This window comes from Scomber japonicus, chromosome 20, assembly GCF_027409825.1.
Source record: "Scomber japonicus isolate fScoJap1 chromosome 20, fScoJap1.pri, whole genome shotgun sequence".
NCBI lineage: Eukaryota > Metazoa > Chordata > Actinopteri > Scombriformes > Scombridae > Scomber > Scomber japonicus.
In genome coordinates this window covers 11,324,272-11,349,435 of record NC_070597.1, presented here as the reverse complement: position 1 = coordinate 11,349,435, position 25,164 = coordinate 11,324,272, and the positions used below count along the sequence as shown (strand labels likewise).

Here is a 25,164-nt window from a genome sequence, read left to right as displayed (position 1 = left end):
TTGTTTTCATTTTAGAGAAACGGAAAAACACAAAGTAATTTATGTAGAAGATAAGATCTCACCCTAACCCAATTTTATGGTATGAGTATGGATGTTATGTGAAATACAGCTACCAACTAAAGGTACTATAGTAACCTTATCATAACAGGAAAGTAAATAATGTTTCAGATACTAAGAATATACTTGAAAGTTATCACACTGAACTCCCATGAGTATTGTGGGACATCTGTTACCTAGAAAATGAATGAACTGCCATGTGAACCATGATTATAGTAGATAAGACCCAGCATTACCTCCAAAGACAGTTCAAGAGTGACCGCCATCCTTTTGGTGGGGGTTGTGGAGCAGTGTACTGCAGAACATTGGCATGGCACGCCCCTCCTGTTGTGCTCCTATCTTCTCTCAGAACACAGCCTCCTTTCACTTCTGTCACTCACTGATTAAAGGCTGGGGGCCCTCGGTGTCTCAGTCTGCCGCACAGCACGTTTACAAGGGTTCTGTTTACCCATTTCCATCTCGACTCATTACCCGAAAAGGGCTTTATCGGTGAAAAGAAGCGGGTTGCATGTACCACAGGCAGCTTTGTGACCGTGTAAATATGACCTCACTGTGCAAGCATACAGATTCTCATGCAACAGCATAATAATCCAATCCATTACAAGAATATGCATTGGCTTTACAGGCAACTTTATTCCCACAGTTATGCTTTATGTGGTATTTGAACTTGGAGTATAGCATGTCAGGCACTCTTCAAATTACCCAGTCATTCTTTAATGAGGTGACTTTCTTTCCTCACTGGCACCTTACTCTTTTAAAGAATGAAAAGTATTATCGCAAACATGTAGAAGTGGTATGCAGTTTCACTGTTGCAGTGAATCAAAAGGTTGACACTATAATTCTGGTGGTTTGCTCAGGCACTAGAGTTGGGGAGGGGAAACAGACAAACCGAGCAGCAGCAGCAGCAGCAGCAGCTCTGACACATGGCCCACATTCACAGCCACCTCCCACGTCACTGTGCTCCTCAGAGAAAAAGCCCCTTTTGTTTCCCAGCACAGGGAGGGAGGGAGGTCTCTGGGGTGAACCGCCGCTCAGCTCCACCACTCCACCCGCCGTCAAAAAAAAAAAGAGAAGGAACCGGACTTCCCACCCCTGCCTGGCGTCCTCCCTACTCACTCCCCGCTTCAGCACACAAACACAGGCTCATCAGTAGTACCACTACTACGGTTGTGATTGTGTCTTTTCCTGCTACTTAATTGGGTCAGTCTGCATTGTTGCATTAAAGATGTCCCCAACAATGACCTTGCTGTTAATGTATGTGTACTGCTTATGGCAGTGGTGGGAGACTATTGAGATCATCTGCATTTAAAGGAATTAAAAGTAGCTATATCACAATGTAAAAATATTCCATTAAAAGTTAGGATTCATCATTTGAAGTTCAAGTAACAATAGTGAAAGAATAACCCAGTTAGTGATATTGTTACAGATATGTTAAAAATATGTTGTAAATCCTTCATATAGTGTTTGACAGTTAAATCAAGCATATAAGAATGCATTCTATTTTATAAGTTCATAGATTTTGTATGTAATTTAGGAATCCGCAAAGTAAGTAGTAACTACAGCTGTCAAATAAAAGCAGTGGATAATATTTCTTTCTGAAAACACTTCACTTCAGGACTTCAGTAAATGTGCTCACAAGCATCTGATGTTCTCAAAAATGCCCATGCTGTACATTCAAGATAGAGCCACAGTCAGTTACATTTCTGGGGAGGTGCACATCAGGCGGTGGCCAGGGGGTTCACGCCAATGCAGAGAGCTCTGCGTTGGTACGCTGTAGCTATGCCGTCGTTCCAACGCAGAAACATATATCAGTCTTAAAAGTTTGAGTAAAGACACTGAAATAAGGCAAATGACACATTTAAAACTGTGTTTATTTGTATAGAAATATGCTCATGTTTTACATAACTTTGTAGTTACAAATCGTAAAATATTAATGCTATTAGCATCACAAAGTTTCGCTCAATCAAACGGGAGCATAGATCTCAGAGAGAGGCCCGATGTTACTGTGTGAAATGTTAAGCTCTTCAATATACATTACGGGTTGTGTGTGTGCGTGAGGCTCGTTGCTCTGTTAAGAGTGAAAGGGCCTTTGCTAATAGTAGCTCTCGAAGTAGTCTCCATTTCTGTCCATCATGTACCCATGTACTACTGAAGAATGTCAGAGGAACGGACACTTTCTAGTGCAGAGAATTTATACAAACCTGCTGTGAATTCTCTCCAAATGTAGTACAATGAAGGTAATCAGGGTTACAAAGAAATGTTTAAAGACCCCCGGTCTCTGAGCCAACATTAATATATCACTTTTATCAGTTATCCCCACCTGAATCAGTCCTCCTGACTTCCTTGTTCTCCTGAGACACAGTTGAGATACCACATATTGGGGAATAGCTTCTGACTACACAAAGTCCCCAAACATGGGCCCATAAGCTCCTGCTCAATCTCTCCTTGAGAAAAAAAAAAAGGCAACTGGATCGCTTCCCTGCATTAGCTTTCCACTTGCTTTGTCCTTAAGACTATTGGTACTGTTTACTGCACCACCTGGTGATAAACATTCAGCCCCCTAAATTAGCTTCCCCCCAGAGGAAGGCAGTCCAGCTCAGTTCCTCTCAATTTGCTCAATGTCAAGCTCGCCTCCAAGCTGATACACATCCTTCTTCATGCTACACAGTCCTGCCCACAGAGGTGCGTTGTCCTTCCCGTTGGTTGTCCCTGGCGTCACCTCACCGCCATCTGTGGAGTTCCAGTCTGCCTCCTCAATGGTGGAGTCCGATGGCACGTTCCTGGTGATTTCACCCTCTTTGGTCAAAGGCTGAACGTCCTCCAAGCTGCGTTCATTCATAGACGAGTCGTCAGTGTCGCACTGAGAGGTGCTCCTGAGAGTGGGGAGGGCCTGGCATGACTCGCAGTTATCTTCGCCTGTGATTCCAGGGCAGCTAAGGCTGTGGAAATTCCGAAGATTCTGTGGAAGGGACAGAAAGATGAAGCATAAAATTAATGCTTGAACCACGGGCATTTTAAAATGTAGGTGCTCAAGGAATCAAGCATACACTTAAACATATACGTCAAATCTTTCAGCTGGAAGGAGTCCATAATCTCCATGGTGACGGCATATTTGGTGTGGAAATTAAAAACATTTTCCTCATCTTGGACTATGCCCTAACTAGGACACAAAAATAACTAAAAGCATACGGCCATCTTATGAAAACAATCCTTCTACTGTGCTCATACAGTATGTGGGTGAATCAGTGAGGTCAGAGCTGGACACTAGGGAAAAGCCATAAGAATATAAAACTGAAACAAGATTTAAGGGGTATAAATTTAGCCTGCATTACATACTGAAGCAACTGGTAGTTGGATCAATGAGGCCATGCGATCTGAGGTCCAGCGGGAACCCAGGCAGCAAGTGGCCAGACACCCAGAGGGCAGACATCACTCATGTCAGCCTTTTGACTGTGCTGGCCTTTCACTGGCGCTGCACAATGAACACATACATATGGGAAACCAAGAAACTTCCTTAGGCAAATCCACATGTGCCAGCACTGCTGCAGGCAAGTCCTCTGACAGCTGTGCACGCTGGAGTGGGAAGCTTTATGACAGGGGCTTATCCAATCTGTACTGCTAATGTGGAGAAGGCAGGACAGCTGCCTCATGCCTGACCGCTACAGTGTTCAGCCAGAAGGACACAGGAGAATAGGGCCTCTGTGAAACCTCCTGTCACTTGTGTGCTTATGTAATACTAAACAAGCATGGGACTGTCGGGGTTGCAGTTCACAGCCAAGTGTATGAACTACGGCTGCAACCAATCAATGGATTACAGATTAATCTATACTTTTTAAGATGCTTTGATAAGTTTAAAAGTCTAAAAATGTCAGAAAATCATGACAAATCTCCAATTCCAAAATCCCAAGGAGCCATCTACAAATGGCTTATTTTGTCTGAACAATAATTAAATAGCTAAAAGAGATTCGGCTTACATTAGAGAAGCTGAAACCTACAAATGTAATAAATAATGATTAATCAGTTATGAATACTGTTAACAATAATCTGCTGCTGGTCCACTAATTAAAAGAAACCTTTGAAAAACTCGTATAATACCTACTTAATAGCTACGTTTGTTTGTTGTTTTTTAAAAAATGTATTCTACTAGTTAATATAAAGTTTTTTCCATGAATATTTGTGTCCTATCTGTTTATGTTCCAACAAATGTAGCAACTAATGTTTGATGAGAAAACTCGGCATGCAAACATGCTCACAATGACAATGCTAACATACTAATGTTTAGTGAGTGTTAACCATGTTCACTATCTTAGTTTAATGTTTGGATTTGGATTTGTTTTGCAGGTATTTGGTCATACATCAAAATGTTGGACAAATTGAAATGTGGACCTAATAATTGCGGAAAATCAGGAGAATTTGTGTGCCACGGAAAAGTCATCCAATTCATCAGGAAGTATTGTCCATAAAATCCATCTAGTAGATGATCCCCTGACTTTTTGTCCAAAGTGGATAGGATTCATCCTATGGGATGAATGTCTGTACTAAATTTCAAACCCAATAGTGGCTGAGATATTTCAGTCTGCACCAAAGTGGTGGACCAACAGACCACCATTACCATCTTTAGAGCCATTTTTCACTTCCAAGGCTAAAACCTAGAAAAAGTCTCACATTTTCACTTTCTTCTCTTTAGGAAAACTACAATCCATAAATATTTGTGATTTCTTATTTGGCACATATGTGACGGCCGACTCACCATTTCAACTATATTATGACCTCCGTAAATTCAGGATTTGTCACCAATTAAAGTCTCAGTTTTGCAAATACAGAGACCACTGTGGTTAGAGCCGTGAATAAGGTTGGAGGAGTAGAAATGATGAAATGTAAAATTATGATTCACATTTTAGACCAACCAGTAGTGAGAAAGGCAACTGTACGGGGCAGCAGTAGATCAAAAGGGGCCCTGCTGTTTTACTTGGCTCTGGTCTAGCGGGTACATTTGTCAGCACTGGGCCAGTGTCACATATCTCCCTTCTGCATTAGCACTTGAATCTCAACAGCCAGACTGGAGGCCCAGACCATGAGACCAAGCTGATAAGGTCAGGAGTGGTTTGGGCTATAGCAAAACCGCATCATCATCATTAAGTAAACCAAGAATAGCTCCGACTTTGTTACTCTGACAACTAAACTGTTCTACGGAGGAATAGTTTGAGGCGGAGAAAATCTTTTTTGAAGGTGTCTTCAAACAACGTACTGCACCAGTGAGGGTCATGAGTGCTGCCGGTGTCCAGTTTGCCTGCTACCATCACCCCCAACCCCCTTACCCCAAATGTAATGGAGAGGAGAGCAGAAAGTCTCCTCATCCATACTGACCTTGACTCTCCGTCAATAAAAGCTGATCAATAACTCATGAGGCCTGTTTGTGGCAGCGATCCACCCACTGAGCTGAATTTACAGAAATCAATATCTCTTTACCCAACATGCTTCTCCCCTGCACGACGATCTATAACCTCTGCCACAGCTGCTCTGCTTCCTGACATTCACAGAGCTGCAGTGAGCCACGCGGAGGGTAGCGGTTTCTCCCTGGGTAAATTACACCGCTGTGGCGTGTGGATGAGAGGACACTTTAGAGACACACTCAGCACTGTGACCAAAAGGTGACTTTGAATACTGGTTTGCGGTGACGTGTGTGAAGCTCAAAAAAAGTCCTTGAGATGAGTGCCAAGCAAGTTTAGTCTAAAACATCTTTTCCACAGAAGTTTCCAGAAAATTCTTGACTAGAAATACAGATTTCTAGTTTTGTCAATTAGTCCAGACCCAAATGCTGCATGCCAACTTTATAGAGCAGATTAAACTAAATTCCTGGTTAGTGCTGCAGCTAATTATTGTTTTAATTAGGGATGATTCTTTTGAACATTTTTCAATTAATCAAACTACCATTTAGTGTATAAAATGTCAGAAAACTGTGAAAAATGCGATCCAAAAGCCAAGGATATTTAAATTACAATCATATGAAACAGATAAACAGTAAATTGCCACATTTGAAAAGCTGGAACAGGCAAATGCATTTTTTCTTGTAAATGACTTCAGTTGATTTTTTCTGTTGAGTAACTTATCAACACTACTTATGGCTTTAGTTGCATAACTGGGCTAAAATGTCTTAAAGTCATTTTCTCCAGGACTTGCCTCCAAACCAGAGTCTCTTGGGAGAATTGTTTTTAATAAATCTATAAAGAAAAGCTGATTACTTAATATGGGGCAATAAAGGTTTTTTGTGGTTACAAAGTCTTCATTCCTTCTACTTGAGCTTACAACCAATGTAACAGCAGAACCTTCTTAATAGTGGAACAGAGAACAATGCAGGAAAGATCCAATGCTCACAATCCGAGCACCCTTACGTTTCACGGTAAAAAATATTATTGGCTGCCTCGTCTTAGGCTCATTTCTCCACGCTGACCTCGTCCCTGTTTGGAGCGTGTGTGGTGTCTGCCTGTCTCGTCACAGCAGCACTGTTGTTAAGACACTGCTGAACTCTGGGTGACTTTCTCAGAGGGGCCAAGTCCAGCCCTGTGTTTATGATCCAGCCGGTGTACGTGTGAAACATTACTGTGAGTGTCTGTGTGCTTGTAGGGCAAAGAGACAAGGATATGCAGATAAAACAGATTGTTAAAACATAGTCGACTTCCTCCAGAGCTCAATCAGCTCAAGCTAGTGGTTTCGTGAGATCATTTCTCTTATAAATACAAACTCATCTGATCCACTGACTGACCTCTTAACTCCTGCTTTGATCAAACTGTACTTTGCTTCATGCTCTCCATTTCTGCAAGTGCTAAAAACACACCCGCATAGTGGAATGTGACCCAGAACAGGCCTGCATGAATGGACGATCGCCTTCATTTGAAGACAATGCCTGCAGAAACACTTTGAGGTGTGCTGAGGGAGAACAGACACAATGGCGTGACCTCAGTTGGAAGTGTTTGTTTATCCAACATGGAAGGAGCAAATTTGCAGCAACAACAAAGTATAACTGGCTAATGTTGTTGAGACTGATAGACCTAGCAGAGCTTCAAGCTGGCATGACCATATGACAGTCTTGTCTCAAAATTTAGACAGTGATCTTTTGGAGCAAATACCAGGACTGTGACATTTTCAAACCAATAATTATATGCCACTGCAAATAGCTTCCAAAATACTGTCTAACATACAGTGTGTTGGGCATCAAGTGATGTTGAACAGGACACATACTCTTTATACTGTAAAACAAACTGGCAGTATTTAATCAGATTATATTATCCTAATTAAAAATGATATAAAGCACTTCCTTGCTGTGTGATCTGTTTTATGTGACGCTTCTAAATACCAACCTGGGTCATCTTGGCCAGATCCAAAGAAGGCCTCTGTTTGTGTGTGTCAGCTGGTCTCCTGCGCTTCACGCCAATCTTCTTATCGTTGAGGACGCACGGCTGTGAGCGGCTACGGGCAAGACCTCCCTGTCCGCCGCGGCGATTAAGCTCTGGAGTGGATTCGGGGGAGCTGGGTGGAGAGGGTCCATGAGGCTCAGGGACGCAGATTTGTTCATGAGAGAGGTAGAGGGGCTGCACTGAGGGCTCGGAGGATAGGGGCATGGATGAGGAGGGTGTCAGACAGGTGAAGGTGGAGGGGTAAGGGAGACGCTGGGCGAAGCAGGGCAGCTCCAGGGTGTTGCAGCGAGCGGGCAGGCTGAAGCTGGAGCTGCGCTGCATGGCTGGGAAGCAGAGCTGAGCACCCCCGGCACCGCCGCGCTGGACGCTACCTCCACTGTGGCACCTCCTCTTCTCCACTGTTGTCCATACACGGGAGCCCTGAGGACGCCAGGTAGAACGGCAGCCCCCGAGCTCATCTGAGCAAGAAAGGGACCGGCACTGGCGCTTGCTGGGGGGTGCGGTGGTGTGCGAAGAAGCGGCCTCAGTCAGGCTGAGGTCTTGCAACAAGCTGGTGATTGTGCTAGAAGTGGAGCCAACATCCCAACCCCAGTGAGCAGAACTCTTGTGCACCTCAGGCAGGACGTCCCACAGGCTCTCCAGGCTGGTCCCAACTGGCCTCTGCTGTATAGCACAGCTGTGACCCACCTCACCCCACCGGCTTGTCTCTGCAACAAAAGGCCAGATTCATTACTTTTAGATTACATTTAAAATGACAGGTGAAAATACCAAACTAACGAAAATATGCTAAATAATTTGAGACCCCAAATTCAATCTGAAAAAATTAACATGGTCTCACATTTTATCTATTTCATTTTACACATCGACACTTATCGGAACTTTCGGAACTGTAATATTTGCAATTTTCTGCACTTTTAGTTTTGCATTTGACAAAAAGGCGAACGGTCTTCATGAATGGACTTTACATGTATGGGACACACTTGAAACCAAGTTTCCTTGAGGCTACATGCAGTGTAGCTATGTACGTTGTGTGTGTTATATCTATCATACTACCAGATGCTATTCAGGATCAAACCGAATATATATTTATTAATGGATCAAACTTTGCTCTCCCAACATCTTGAAGCAACTCTGCAGCTCAATTATTAGCTTTCTCTACACACTTTATTTCTCATTAGCAGTGAGAGAATCATTACTGCTTGAGGGCTGCATTTTATTTCATAGTGTCAATTTTCCACACGGAAAAAAATCATCACACTCTGGTTCCTGCTTTGCAAACTCCTTCAGAGGAACAGAACACACTATGAAGGCATGAACCTCTGAAAACTAGTTGTCCTAAGTTTCCTCTACACCATTCACTTGAAAAAAAAGCTCAAGCTTTTTGTCCAAGGTTCTACAATCATGAGAGGTTAAGCTTGGCAACCTGAACATGGACAAGATCCACGACACTCCTCCAGTCTGGGTCAGAGCAACAGACCCAACATGTGTACTTTGTACCGGCACAACTCACTGCTTTGTGCAATTGGCTCTAAATATAAATCCTGTGCTCCAAGCACCGCTGTAGTGTCATAGTCTGTATGCACAGCTGATTGGGAAAGGGAAGGGAGCTCAATGTCTAACTCGTCTCTGCTGGAACAAAACCATAAAATGTCAATAACCCATCAAGCCTATCCTCTTGAGTGCACTACAGAAGGGGAGTTTGGTATCTGACAAGCTCTCAATCTGACATCACAGATCAACTCTGCACCAGCCCCATAGCTACCGTGCCAGGAAAGCACCTGTTGTTGCCACAACACAAACACTCAAAACACTGAATGGGTCAGCCAACTGAACTGGTCAGTCGACTCTGAGTCAGATCCTAAACGATGAGGCCGCTGCCCACTCCTGGTATGCAAAAGATCTATTCTTCTCCACTGAAGATAAAATCCCCAAAATACCATCTACAGTACAGGGGCAGGGTGAAGAACAAAGAGCAGTGTTAACAACACCTACTGGTATTGTTGAATTCTCTGCCAGGATTTTGCCAGTCAATGCCAAGTGACTGCAAGGACAAAATACCATTAATCTAACAATACAATGACTGTTAAGGCTGTTACTCCTACTGCAAGGTAAATTAAGGATACTGGCCCATAGCCAAATGTTCAACTTAGGGACAACATGTCCACAGCTTTAGTGCAGGAGTGCCATGAGATTCCTGCTGATGATATGCTGCTGACAGCAGTCATTAATGCACATACATCATGGCAGAAACACCTGTCAGATATATTTAACATAACGCTGTGTGACCACTGACCAGATGCAGAATAGACTGGCTTGCTGCTGATGACTGCCACAAGTAAATAATTACAGTTCATGTGTGGTTTGTGTTGGTATTTAGACCAAAAACAAGAGGAAATGTGGTGAAGAGTTGGAGGAAATGTAAAAATATATAGTGAGACCACAGAAAATGTTCAACACTTCCTCTACTTTATGATTTATAAGGAGATAATTTGCAAGTGTTATAAAGCTGTTATGGACAATATTGAAAATCAATTAACAGCTGCTTTATGGCAATACTGGATTTAGCGATTTTTTGCATCAATGTGATGAAGTGATGAATTGTATTGTTACGTATCTAAAATTGTTTCTTAACTGTATTTACAGAGAATTAAGTATTATTTTTTTAGCTTCTAAAATTATATTTTATCCATGTCACCCCTACATGTGTCAATGTGTATGAGAAAGATGGCAGACTCTTACCCATGAGTCCACAGGAGAAAAGGGCAGTCCCCTGGCTCATGGTCTGTGCCTGGAACTGTGGAAATGCCAGAAAAACTCAATGTCAGCTCACCAGAGACAGGTTTGCATACAGTGCACAGGAGGTTCCAGCGTTAACAAGTTAATAAATTAACAAATAAAACTAAAAATTACTGGAAAGTCACATTTTTGAATGCATAACGAGCCTCAAGAGTGTTTCGTAGTACATTACTGGCTGCTGAGAGATGAGAATAAGTGAAACTCATCAACAGAGAGAGAGAAAGCTCTGCCATAAATGCCTATGATTGACACTCGGCCCCAGAGCATGATGACTTCATTTCACGTGGCTGAGAGGGCAAACTCGGTCCACATTAGTGGGGGAATTTTCTCACTCTGTGCTGACAGAAAGAACGTTTACACTGCATGGATGCTGATTATAAAACCAGTCAGGGTTGCTCAGTCTAGTGGAACTAACACACTCCATTGTCATTTGGAGTTAAGTAAATGGAACATGGAAGATTCAAATCCAGATGACAAATAACCTGATGATAACAGTTGGCAGCTATTATAACACAATTATCAGTAATTGTAACACAAACATCCCTTATTCCAAAACTTCAACATCCAAATAGTTCTTTTGACGAGCCTTCCTGAGATTCAGTAAGGAAACAAATTTGACTCAGAGGAAGTTCGCTGTCAAAAATAGGAAAATATAATGCAGAGCCATGAAACTGCTGTGAAGGAGCTGGAACCAAATTCATTATTTAGAGTAGCACCTTGTTGTCTTCCCTCTTGACAAGCTCAGTTGAGGCCTGCTGGCAAAACAACATATAAACATGCAATGAAACATTTCACGCATAAAAAAAGCTTACACAAGTAGAAAATAACCACTCACCGAGCCCAAATCTGTACTTTTGGATGTTACATCATCAGCACCTTTTTTTTCCAGTGTTTTCTTGTAGATGATCACCATGGCAACACACATCCTTGTCCCAAGCTATTCCAGTGAGGGCAAGTAAAGCTGGAGGCCATCTTGACTGGCATGGTGTGAGCAGACTGGTTTTTCGTAAGCTTAAAAAGACAGCAGCCCTCAACTCCTCCAGGAATGTGCTTCACTCCTCGGCCCAATCCTGAGCAGACGAACAAAGATGAGCACAGGATTAGACTGCAGTACATTTCTGACATTCTGTCGACCATATAAGCAAAGAACAATCCAGCTGGATTCAGGGGAACAGATCCCCTGGGTAGAGGCTCTTAAATACACTGTAAATGGAGAGTTAATCCAATGCCTTCTTAAAGGAATACCCCACTGAAAATGTATCCAATACTCGCCACCTGTTGACTTGAAAGGTCATTTAGAAAAACTATGTGAAAAATGGCAGCTGGATTCACATGTCACAATGGATTCCGATGGAGACCAAGTTTTGCAGCAAATAAATGTGAGGCTGTGCCTCAACACAGTTGTGCTTTTAATTGAATGCCAACATCAGCATGCTAACAAGCAGATGTTTAGCCAATATAATATTTACTATGTTCACCATCTTAATTTAGAGTGTTAGCATGCTAATATTTGCTAATTTGTGTTTTAAGTTTTCACACTATCGCCTAATCATGGCTTGAAGCTTAGCTGCAAGAAGGGTATTTAGCAATTTATTGGCAAAGCAACAATTGTTTGGAACACAGACTAAATATACATTATAAATATATAAACATTTTGATGTCCAAAATATCCCAGGCTTCTTTTGATTATCATTCAAAAAATTTCAACTTCCCTCTACAAATACTACAATCAGTCATTATTCCCAATCACTAAATTCGGGGCCTTCTAAAAAGGTGTGCTGGTGGTGGTCAGTTTGGAAACTATTGCTCCGTTAATAATATCTAAAGGCTTCTAATAGCTTTGATGTGCAAAACAAACCAGCTGTAAAGTTAACCAATGGGTGACGTTCCACTGCGCTACATCCATCTTTACATACAGTCTATAGTTTTGACAGATCAGAGTAGCAACTAGAATCCATTGTAAATGTTGTGAGCTTTTCAGAGCCACCTTTCAAGCCTACAGATTAGAATTTGACACTGGAAAAAAAAACAACTCGGCTCACACAACCCAGCCTTCAACCTTTTCTAAATCTCTTGTCACTTTCCACATGACCAACCTGTTCAACATCTACAAGAGCAGAAGATGGAAAGTGGAACTTAAAGGAAGGTCAATGGGTTTGACAAGCTCCTTTAATTCTGGAGTGAGCAAGCAAACATTTTCAGCAAACACTTGCTTTGATTTGCAAGGCGTCTCCTATGTTGCCATATGGCAGGCTGCAAGTTGAAATGACTGCATTTTCACTTCCACATGGTCTCTCCTACGTGTCACCAAAAGTGGAACTCTATACCTTGTTTTGTTCTTGTTCGTCTATGTGGAGGATTAGCAGTCATCTGAGAGAGTGAATTTCCTCAAAGTGTTCCACAGTGGAGCGCGCAGAGAGGAATATACTCAAAGTCAAAGTTGTGTAATTGAATCCTCAGGGGCTGGCTGGGAATAGCTGACCTTGCGGTTATCAAAACAACCCTCTTCACATTAGTGCTGCTCCACGATTACAGTAAAACAGCTGATTAGCCAAAGATGTAAATCTATATAATAATCACAAAGGATTTTTAACCACCACCAGATGAGTTCCACTTAAGGCTATGTCAGGTAGGGGACTGACACAAAGTGCAGTGGGCACAAGATGGACATGTGATGCCTGCAAGGTCAGATTGTCTGTTTGAATGACAGAACAACTGCAGGCAGAAAAAAAAAAAGAGGAAAAAGAACGTGAAACAAAAGAGCGCTCTGTGCAGAAGATGAGACACCGTGGGAAACAAAAGAGGCGACATCAGAGGTTGCGGGTGTTGGGGTGGAGTGTGTGTGTGTGTGTATGCGTGTGTGTGTGTGTGTATGCGCCTGTGTGTCTGTGTGCAAGAGGACAGCATCACAAGACCCCAAGGGAGCAAACATACCAGAGATGGTAGGGCCGGGCAATTAATCGAAAAATAATCGAAACCGACATTTAGAAACTCTAATCGACTTAATCTTGCTCATGTCAATTAATCGGTGTGTTCACTGTTGCCATGACAGTAAAGGTTGCATATCTTTAAGGAATTTGAAAACTTTAACCCAAATCTTTTCATAGTTTTAGTCAAGTAAACTAAACATTAACCAGCGTCACACCTTAAAACATCATTATTTTCACTCCCTGAAGATACTCGTGCCAAAATATCACAAAATATCATGTGAGAGCAGCAGTGTAAAATACAAAACAAGAAACTGAAAATACATAATTGTTCCCACATCAAGGGTGGAGATAATCGTTCATTAATCGTAATCGAGGTTAAAAGTTCAATTAATCGTGATTTAGATTTTTGCCATAATGGCCCAGCCCTAAGAGATAGTGTTTGCATTCAGCATGTGATTTCCATTACTAACACTTAAACATAGCAGGTAAACAACTTTAATACAAGGCTGTTTCTAGCAGTTTTACAACAAGAGCAACACGGCTCAGGGAAGCCTGGCAGCTTTAACTTGTGGCCTCTGTGAATAGTAAAAGAACAGATCAAAGCTTGGAGCTGGACTAGGTCAGGCAAGCTTATACTGTGCGTGACCATATCTACACAGATCTGTTCTCTGGAGCAGAGATAACTTGGGACGTGCTGGAGCAGAGGAAACTGTTGTTTATATATTATCCTTAATGGCTCTGTGATGGATGCAAATGGCATTGACACAAATAAAAAAGCCTTGCACAAAGAAATCACATTGGTAAAGACGAAAACAGCACTTTAATTTGATACTGATGATAAAGAACAGTGAAGGATGTTTCCATTCCCTAGAAAAATGGGAAAAGTCTAACTGTTGTTGACTGACACTCTGAACTCCAAACTGTAAACATCTATTTATCATCTTTCTCATGGTCAGGGCATTACGGGTTTTTCCCCATAAATCTGAGATGGGAGTGCTTTACATGGGCGAAGTTTATAACATAATTATAAACATTCCTCGGCTCTATGACATAGGTTCAACACACAATTATAAAAGACTAACTTAGCCCCACAGCCTTTGAAACCCATTCAAACTTATGACTGTTTGTGAATAGAAAACAGTTTGAGGAACGCTAGTAAAGGGCAGTCTGCTTTTTCTTGTGCAGACAAACCTGTGAGAATCCTTTCCAGTGCACTCACCTCATACTGCGTGCACTACCGTGTGCAAAGATGCAGATCAAACTATAATCTGTTAAATAAGGTATGTCATAATTAGAATTTCTGCCAAATGGGGTGCCACTCCCTACTGACGTCAAGACCGTCTCACCTCCATAGCACTGCTGACATTATCAGGAATCAGTGGGAGTCTTTACACATCTGCAGCTAGATAGCTCCTTTATCTGGGCTGGGGCAGAAACCAGCATGACAACTGAGAAGTCTAATCTCTGAGAAAGGGAAGAACGCTGCAGGACGTTCCTCAGACGTGGCGTTCCATCACATGCAAACAGGCTGCTGACTGACTGACTGCAACCAACTCTGCAGTGACAGTGGTCTTCCTCAAAGACAACAGTAATGCTGCCAAGGATGAGCTGACGGGACTCCACACTTCCTTTGTGGTCACAATAAGTCTTTCAACCATCGCTACTTGGGGGTGTTAGAAACTGCAAGCTATCGCATGGCCTAAATGAACACTAGATAGGACAAGAAAGGAAACCACAGAGTCGGCTGGGTCAAAGCGGAGGCCCGCTTCAGAGTCGGCTCATCTTTCAAAAGCCTTAACAGACCTTGCTCTATTTTCTATATAAACTCAGACATAGGAGTGCTATATTGTAAATGACACTCTGCTAGACTCATAAACTGCGGTCAAGTCGAAAAATAGTACAGATTGTCATCTTAGCCATACAATAGGCATCTAAACTGTGGCCCCAAAAAGCTCTGTTTCCCAATTAGAGCAGCTTTTCCATACATTGCTCAGACTGTAATCCCATGGGTTAGGCCAACATTACACAAGGATTTGGCAGCTTTGTGCCTGACTGACAATTAGAGCTATTACTAATCCATTTTATAGCACTTGGACAGCTGGTGAAAAACAACACTGTTTGATATCAATGTTGCACCTTGTACAAGCCACTGAGCAACATCATTTGTTAACTCCTCATAAGACAGTATCTATTCACTATTTTTAATGTTATCACAAGATTATTTTTATCAAAGCTTTCATCTTTGTAAACTGATACATAACTCAACATAAATGCTTGAATGTGAAATTGAATTTCCAGACATTCTCCTTTGACATTCCTGCATGCATAACAGTCGGGTCTGTGTCCTGTTCACAACAATCCCAGGATTGTGGCCATCTCAGTAATCCGAGCATCTGCTGAGCACCTGAGACAGCCCGACTTGAAACCTAACTGAAGGATTTGTGCTGCTCTTTATCACTGTACCACTTGTGAAAAGAATGCTGAGTAAAAGTCATGTTTAGCTGTCCCATTCCACAGAAAGATTCCCTCAGAGAAAATATGCATGCTCCTTAAAAGCTTGTTTCCCGGAGCTATTGGCTCTGTTGGCCTAGTTCTTTGAGTTGCATGGCTTGTGCAAGATCCATATTTGGACTCTCAGCAGTTTCTCGTATCATAATGGCGGGTGCGTTGACAGCATGTCATAAAAGGCAGACAAACATGCAAGATAAGTGAAGACGGGCTAATTGAATGACAAAATGGCAAACTAGTTCTGCTTTTTCTGCTGCGATATGTGCCATTTTCACTGTGAAATTTGAGTTCTTTAAAGCTGAAAACTTTCTTTGTCAGTGTTATTAATTAGCAGACACAAAGGGCAGGTGCCACTGAGTTTCGCCACGCATGACTGACTAGAAAGAAATTTATGAAACACATTGTAGGGTGTAGGCTAGCCCACAGCTGCCTGCATGTTCACAGACATTAGGCTATGTCAAACAGGAGGCACACTCTACATTTAAAGCAGTGAGTGAATAGTCAGAAATGAGCATGGCTGGGAGGCCTCAATTGTAGTTATCAGGCTCAGTTGAGGGCCTGGGGTACAGCCAAGGTCTCACAAGCATGCAGCTGCCCACTTACCATAAACACAAAGGCTCAGCATGGCTATGCATGGTAGCCAAGGAGGCCTACGTTTTAAAGCAGGCCTGCTGTTTAATTATCTCATACATAATCACTTGCACTGTATACATTTGTCCAGAACAAGAGCTTTGTTGAGCTCTGTAATCGAGGCTTCCAACAAACCTGTCCAAGTTGGAGAGAAATGTTGTCCACTTGAATGCTAAATCTAACAAAGCCTCTTAATTACAAATGGTTGAAGACACAACATCCTTCCTGCTTCCACAGCAGAATAACACTGAATCTTAATAGAGCCAAATAAGAATAAGTCACATCCACTGGATGCAGCCCTATTATCTTTTAATGAAAATTAAGAACGGAGGGGGAAAGAGTACTCTTGAGTTTTATATGCAGGAATTCATCCTTCCCCCACACTGCACTTCCACTGACCATATATACACACACACACACGCACATTAAAAAAACCATGAGAAAGCCAGGAGCTATTTTCTTTTCCAAATAAATGGTTGAACGTAGTCATGACAATGGGATTATGATACACAGGCTATTAGAGAAGAGAGAAGCTCAAAAACTTGCCTAAATATTTTTCTTGTGTTGTGGGAAAGGAGAGAGAAATCATCTGCGAGCTCTGATAGGCAGCCTCTTTTATACTTGAGCTAAAAACTGTTCAACAGTTTTTTCAGATGAGCCTGCCAGCCCTCTAGGTGGATGCCTCTCAGTTTCAGAAGAAAGGCCCCTGAAAACTGAGCTTGTCTAAGTAACCAGCACAAACAGTCCCTTAAACCCCTTTTCCAAAATCCCTCATGAAAGGGAAATGAGTTTGGCAAAGAAATTGGTGTGACGGGAGCTCACAGAATGTTACACACAGGCTACAGAGCAAACAGGATTTTGAACTCGAGAGAAAGGCCACAAGCTACTCATGATAAAATATGAAATGTATCTGCGAGTAAAGAAAAAAATGACATCTGCATCTTGACTTGAAGTGTAATATTTTCACCATGCAACTTCATATAATTTATATATGTCAGAGCCACTTATGAACTCTGGCAGTCATAATCAGCGCCATGGGACATCGAGGAGTTCAGGTTTAACAAGCTCCTGCGTTTATGATCCCACTGAGCACTTAAATTGCAGAATCTGTTGGACTGTATGTCAGCCAGCCTTGTCTTCATACCTGAGGGGAAGGTTGGCTAGATGGAGATAAGACAACAGCATTCCACTGCAATGGCACAAATTGTAACATGCAAGACAGAAGGTCTGAGAAAGACCCAAATGAAATGTTCCAAATGACATGGCATCAGGTATGAACAGCTGCTAAAAAATGTGTTTAAAAAGCTGTTACGTGCCTTAAAACCACACTTACCTATCTTGCCATGTGTGCCATGCATGAGTGAAAATTCAGTTTGAGATCAGAATGTTTGCACTTCAAAAGCTGGCCAATTCACATAAAATGCTTTTGATTCATACTTCATTGAACACTCGACCACTTTGTCAAGTCATCTAACAAAGTTTTACAGTCGCTGTCAGATGTCAAACAAACAGAGTAGATGAATGGATGTTCCTGACTTATACCAGTGATCATTTTGAGCCTCTGAATGGGTCTGAACATGTCCCAGATGTTCTTCAGATAAACTTATTGACACCATGTTTAATTAACCTTTCCCACAACATGGCATCACATTGTCCCTTTATTTATCTATGCAAATATAACACCGTTATAACGAGTAGATAGATATCAGTTAAAATAACTTTCATGAGGAAAAAGCACACACAAGACAAAAGAGACATGAGGAAAGTTGCTAAGCTAACTATTTGAGCAAAGTTCAGTTTTTACAAAAAAAAAAAGTTGTTACGGGTCATCCTTAATTTGACGGCATACTAGTCACACTTTTTGCGAATCACATACTTTCAAACCACAACCAGCATCACACTTCACACTTTATGACCTAGCTACAGCCAAAGCTAGCTAGCACAGAAACTATTGTTTACTTTTATTTGACCAAAAAAAAAAACTACAACTCACAAGCATCACGGTGAGAGCCCCGGTTTCTCCATAAAATACTGGGCAGCTGGTTAGTTTCGCTTGACCATGTTTTGTTTTGTTTTTCTGCTTTGCAAGAAGGTAGATTAAGGCGTCAGGCAGGAAACAAGGCGAGCAGTAAACTTCACGTCCTGCTCCAGACTGTTCCTACAAACTACAACATTGCCCCACTGCACTAGTGTCCACGCTAATGAGCCTGTGACAACATACACGAGCACCTACCACTTCTTGACAGGGAAAAGGGGTGTCCAATAACTTTCATCTGCTCCTAAATCTTCCACTTTGACGTACTTTATTTGCGATACTTGACTCTTACAACTTTGTATCCAATTTAGTTATAATTTGTGGCAGTGGTAAGAAAACTATTAATCGCTCTAAGACTTTTTAAGCGCTTGTTGCACCCCCGCTCCCACAACTAGTGGTTTGATCCACCCTGCAGTAATGAAAAGTAATCACAGTTTTTGAGCTGTGCATATAGACAAGGGACTTTCACAATATACAATGGTGTAACATGATGACCTGCCAGTTGTATGTGACTTTAGAGGCAAAAAAGAGAGTTGTGCGTGTTATATACACCCTGCCTGCTACCCTTTACAAAATTAGCTCCAGTACAATAAGGGTCCTGAATAAATACATTTATTACAAACAGATGTTTCCTTCCCAGGAAGTGAATTCTAGCTTTATCATGAGCTACATCGCTATGTGATATGCTATTGTTTATATGCTAAATTTAGTTGTCTATATATATGTACATACTTTGTGCATTTGGTGTATACAGTCTTGACATTACATTATTATCAATACAGGCACAGCCAGTGGGTTCAAACTATTTTACAGTATTAAAACTTCAAATGTATTCAACAAAGAGAGATTTGTCCTTGTAATCTTCAGATTCTTCTCATTTGAATACCTTTTGCAGGCCTTGAGACAAGGAAAAAGCATGCATTAGATACTTTTTTATAGCTTTTCTTTTCGAGCCTGTTAATGACTTCACAGCTCCTCTAGTTCTGCAGGTTAGGAACAACTAAGCTATAAACTCAATGCAGCTTGTTAATGTATAATAGCATTGCTATGCTATACTTTCCATATGTTTAGACACATTGTGCACCAACAGCCCCTGTCAAAATGCTTCTTTGTGTGAGTTTGTGAGCATACAGAGCAAATTCTTATAATTTTAACTTTTAATATTGATATGAACCAATTATATCCGTGACAATTACTGCACAAAAGATTTGGAGTGTAACTAAAAGTTCTCTGTGTTATGGCCCTAAAGTTCCAGTAAAAAGATTAACAAAATCTATCTAAAACTTCAACGACATAATATACAGTACAGTATGCATACATTTATTTTGAGGGGTCTGAAGTTAACACTCTAGGCCTCAGAAGGGTGGGGAGCCAAGGCTCACCCCTGGCAGACACTATTGTTAATCAAGGAGTAACATCTGTTGTGTGCCACTAATCTCCCCCAGACTGTCAGACTGTCCTCCTCCGTTTTAGACTGTCTGCCTTTTGTGTTAAAGGGCACCAAGGATTTGTCTCTTCTACTATGTGGGTTACAGTGTGGGGGTGGCCAAGTTGTTTTTCTACCAAAACCCCTGCACAACAGTCTGAAAAGTTAGTGATTTAGCAAAAAAAACAAACATAATGTATGAAATGGAAAAAACTTTGCATGTTGTTTTGTAGTCCTGAAAAGCATGAATGACTCATTATGAGACAGATTATCAAAACTACAAGAGTCTTGCAACTCAGCAAGTTTGGCAGTGTGTGCTGTGACTGTCAAAACCATAGGGGGCAGTATCCACCAATCATGAGACACAATGAAAAGGCTGTAAGAACCGAAGAGCAATTGCTTCTAAATGTGTGAATAAGAATAATAAGCCGTGATTTAGTTGTTTTTGGTCATTTCTCTTTGACTTTGTTAATATAACCGTAGCCAGCATATGGTTAACAGTAAAAAGGAAGTGAGCTTCCAAATCCCAGTACTGAGACCCCATGCAGAATGCTGTATGCCATCTGTGGTTCACACTGGTCTCGGACAGATGGCTAAAGGACTCCTGTTACAGGAGCCATCCCTTCTCAACTTTAATGAACAGTTAATCCTCTTCATCCCTGATAAATTCACCATTTTACAAGATGTTTTCATTCATCATTTTCAAGTAATGCGGTGAAAACCTTTTGACTTTGTTCACATAGTACCACAAATTAGTTACAATACTTATAAAAGATTACATCTAAAGTACACTGTATTCTACATGCAGTATTCAAATTTGTTTGTCATTCCTAGAATTCAGGAGGCCTCTGTTACAAATCCTAAATATATAGTCAACTCTTGAAAAGTCTAGTTTGGCCAAGAGGGTGACACTTGAGTAAAAGAAAAACACTGACACCATTTGTCAAAATGCAGAAGTACAAGCATTTACAAATTAACATGCTGCAGCTTGTAGTTCAAATTATTCTCTGGTGTGACTCAGTGGGGTACAGTAACTACAGTCAGCACATAAAAAGAGCATATGGCGTTCATGGAACTCCATCTAAATTTCACTGCCTCTCATCTATCCCACTAATCCTTGCCTATAATGTTTATAGCCAAGTTAATTGAACTGGCACATATCCGTGGGTTTGGAGATCCCTTCTAAGAACCTCTAAAGCCATGTTTTTGCCAAAGCCTGCACATTGCTAAAACCTCCTCAGCATCTGAGATGCAGCTGTTCTTCCAGTAACGGTTTATGAATGACCATATGAGGGAGTTATTTAGAAAAGGGAGCAGCTAAGCTCAGAACAGTTTTTTCTCATTAATAATGATGTTTATATGACATATGAAAAAAACTTAGAACCATAAACCAGTACCTTTTCCAAATTAAATACCTGAGTTAGTAGTAAAGTGGTCAGTTTGCCTTACTATTACAACGGGAATATGCAAGTAATGCAAATATTAAAAGTAATCATTGTGTAGAATTGCCCCTTTAAAAGTGTATATATAGTATACCTGCATATTATATGGTTGGAAAATTGTTACTGATGCATCAGTGGACAGTGTGTCATGCTTGATATATTGTATTATTATTATTATTATTATTATTATTATTATTATTATTAATAATAATAATAATAATTTGATTTTTTTTAATCCTTTGCTTATGGAAAAGTGGCAATTCAATACATGTCAAAGACCAGCATTGATAATGTGTCAGAATTCAATAAAATGTTCAAAATGTTATTAATTAATTAATTAATTATAACTTATATCCTGCTGGGTAGATTAATCTATATAAGACATCAAAGTTTAGAGGATAATTATGTTTTTGTACATAAAATCAAAATTTGGAAAGGCAATGTAAATTACTTTAGCTGGCAAATCTTTCTGAAATATAATAGAACGGAAATACAGTGGCATGAAATGTAAATACTCAAGAAAAGTACCTACATTACCTTACATTGGTAAATTTCATCTCTGGCCACTAGAGATGTTTACCTAAGATGACCTAAGATATTTCAAGAACTCTCAGTCAGATGTTTGCCCACCCAAATTCTGAGAAACACAGAGCACATTATTTGGAGTACAGAAATTGGTTTTCACGGTCTGAGTAACAGATTAATTGAGGAACAGTTGGTCTGGAGTCAGTTGGTTGTTGGGTGCTTGGACAGTGAAAACAAAGACATTCTTACAATTTTACAGTATGTGTGTTTTTGTTGTAACATTTCAAGTACAGTATATAACATCTGCTTTTGTACCACTTTCTTTTCAGTGCAGTTTTATATCCATAATCTATTCAGTCATGGTAAATGTTATTATCACAATGTATAATTTGTTCTATGATTGTCTACAGTGTAACATGTAGTCTTAGTTTTACAGTACCAGTGATGTAATGAACTAGAGAGCACTTATTGAAAATTCCTCTGTAAATATTATACATCTTTTTTTACATTTCACACAATTTTCCCTGATAAGTGCTCTCACATTGATATATAAAATATACGCCATAAAACAACCTCACAGTACACTGCTTCAAAATGTTTGAAGTGTCTAATACTGAGCAGATTTCACAGTTTTTGTGGGGTCCACTCCTTGAGAAACTGACTTTTCAGTCTCCATGTATGCCTGCACAGACCTCCAGAGTGCCCTGATGTTCCCCTCTCCAAAGCCTGTCGCCCCTCTTCGCTCTATCAGCTCCAGGAAAAAAGTGTCCTCTGCAAAGATGGGCTTTGTGAACACCTGGAGAAGGTATCTAGAAATAAACAATAACATGGTAAGGACACTTGGTTGGTCTTAAATGACCCATATCCAGGTTAGATTTGTGAAATGTGTTGTTGTTGAATGCTAACTTAAATACATTTGTTTAATCTAATCTAATCTTCCTCTCACCTTGTTTTTTCACTGGATGCCGTCTGTGATAAAGGATCTTGGTGCAGGGCTGTGTCCAGGAGAATCCCATGCTGCGCCAGCATCTGGGGGTTGTGTCCTGCCTCCTCTATCTCCTGCTGTTTTCCAACCTGTCACAGCACAAATGATAGGTGAAAGTGTTGTTAACTGTAGTAGAAGAAAAGAAGCTGGAGGTGGAGTGTTCAGATCCCAATATAAAAATACTCCATCACAAGTTAAAGTATTGGATTGAAAATGCTACTGAAGTTTTATTATTAGATCATGATGAAAGTTTTAAAAGTAAAAATACTTGTAATTCATAAAATATCCCAAGTGAGTGCATATTATTATATATTATAAGATTATTATTAGTAGCTTTTAACTGTAGTAGTTGCCATTCTGCATAGTATTTTTACTACTATGTTTTGTTTTATGGTTTCAATTTTAACAGTTCATCACTTTCTATGAACTCACCACATTTTTAGCATGTAAAATCTTAACCTTAAAAGTAAGCAGTGCTGTAGCTGTCAGATAATAAGATATCACCACCTTAAAATGATTCATTATAAATTGTCCTGTGTGTATAAATGCCCAAACTGAAATGCCAGTGCAGTGCTGTCATTTTACTATTTACAGAGAATCCTTATTTTGTGTATTGACCATTTAATTACGTACTACAATTAAATGTTCCAATTTGTTGAATAAAATGTGGGTCATTGCTTTAATTTATCAAGTAATGATTTGAGTCTTTGATTTAGCAAATGAGCTGTTGTGCAGTTATGTAAGAATCAATCAAACCTCGGTATAGTAGGCGGGAGGAGGGGAGAAAAACTGTACACCAGCTTCAACCATTGTATGTGCTGAAGAGACTATGTCTTTTGTGTACAGCCCAATGTGCTGGATCCCAGGTGCCCTGTGCTCCTCCAAGAAGGTGTCAACCTGGTTCCTGCCTGAAATAAGTGCAGGGGCACAATAATGCAGGAGTTATAAAATCATAAATTGAGACAAAAAATCAAATAATTGTTTGGAAAAATTGGGACAACTTTGAAAAATTGAGAGGCTGCTGTTACCTTGTTCTGGCAATGATTCTGCAATTACAAACTTGCAGTCCGGCTCTTTTTTATCTGCAAAGGGAAGCGCAATGCCTGCTTTGCTGCATTTCCAATACTCCATGGCAGTAAGACGTAGTCCAATGCCCTCCTGGTTTATGACAAAACCTTCATCTTTATCTTCATTACTACTCACAAGAACAAACAATCAACTTTATGAATGCATTCAAGTTAGACAGAAAAGACAATATGAAATATATTGAAATGTATTTTTAATTTAACAGTTCATCTCACCTATCAATGAAAAACCTCTGAAAGCCAAAGAGCTGCTCATACCACTTCATAACCTGTTGGGTGGTTTTCCTTGGACAGGCATAAGTTATGTGATCAAAATGAGTGATTGGACATGCCAGGTCTTCATCTTCCAAGCTGTAGTCCTTTTCAATGACTTTAAACCCAGGCAAGAAGCTTCCCTCGTACTTTGACCTGTCAATGAGTGTGTGGCACACATTTCCCACAATGGATTTAAGCACCGAGTAGGTGACGAGTCCGCTCTCGTCCTGGACTGTTGTTGGAGGTACGAGGAAGTTGCAGCCCAGATGGCGAAGAGCATTGAATGACCTTTCCACATCCTCCACCTCGAAACACACGTTGTTGACGGTATCCACCGGGTAATGTGGGCTGACATCGTAAAGACACTTCAGAAAATGACCCTGGTTGTCTTTCCCGAGGTTGACCCGGTGTGGAACAGGTGAATGTATGTCAGTGATACCTGATAGCTCCTCATTCAATCTCACACCACTCTGGTTTGGGTTCTCATTCACGACGAAAACTGCCGCTCCTTTCCTGAAAGCCAGCTGCCGGGACCTGTCGGTTAGTCTGGTAGCAAACAAATTAAACTTAAACTTAGAGACAAGGTCATTAGCTATTTTCTCCACGTTAGAAACGTGGAGCGAAATGTGGTGTAACCGACTCAAGAAAGCTGCCATGTTTTAGTTGTGACGTTTTGACAGGAGGCGTGTCCTAAAATCAAGAGCCCCTTATCAAATAATCGTAATATTTATTTTTTGTTCACTGTGATATCTATATTAAAATATATAAGTTATAATCATGCGTATGCTATATATTGTCTGTAATATCCAATAAACTGTTGTTCCAACATTTTTCAGGTCATTGCAGTGATTCAAAACCCTAAAAAAAAATCCCATATAAATGTTACTGCCTTTGAAACCCTGTTACTATTTATAGTAACTATTTATAGTAACAGGGCTCACTTATTTACCATAGTTGTCATATGTTTTGCAAATAAAGAGTCAAGAGTAGGTTACATGAATTTGCTGTCTACAATATTGGTGGTAATGTGTTATTAATACAATCAAATTACAACATATCCCTGAATCACAGCGAC

General features: G+C 40.6%; 2 protein-coding genes across 2 annotated transcripts; both read right to left on the bottom strand.

Annotated features, from left to right (window-relative positions):
- Positions 1 to 1,912: 1,912 nt before the first annotated feature.
- Positions 1,913 to 18,509, bottom strand: fam53b (family with sequence similarity 53 member B). The gene is made up of 5 exons (XM_053341429.1): positions 18,330 to 18,509; positions 11,104 to 11,338; positions 10,212 to 10,266; positions 7,416 to 8,179; positions 1,913 to 3,016 (listed from the first exon to the last, which is right to left on the bottom strand). Exons 2-5 carry the CDS (start codon positions 11,191 to 11,193, stop codon positions 2,654 to 2,656), a joined length of 1,272 nt encoding a protein of 423 aa, XP_053197404.1. The 5' UTR covers positions 11,194 to 11,338; positions 18,330 to 18,509; the 3' UTR covers positions 1,913 to 2,653.
- Positions 18,510 to 22,371: 3,862 nt separating this feature from the next.
- On the bottom strand, positions 22,372 to 24,745 carry hpdl (4-hydroxyphenylpyruvate dioxygenase-like). Its single transcript, XM_053341718.1, has 5 exons — positions 24,051 to 24,745; positions 23,778 to 23,944; positions 23,506 to 23,657; positions 22,711 to 22,838; positions 22,372 to 22,573 (listed from the first exon to the last, which is right to left on the bottom strand). Exons 1-5 carry the CDS (start codon positions 24,743 to 24,745, stop codon positions 22,372 to 22,374), a joined length of 1,344 nt encoding a protein of 447 aa, XP_053197693.1.
- Positions 24,746 to 25,164: the final 419 nt, after the last annotated feature.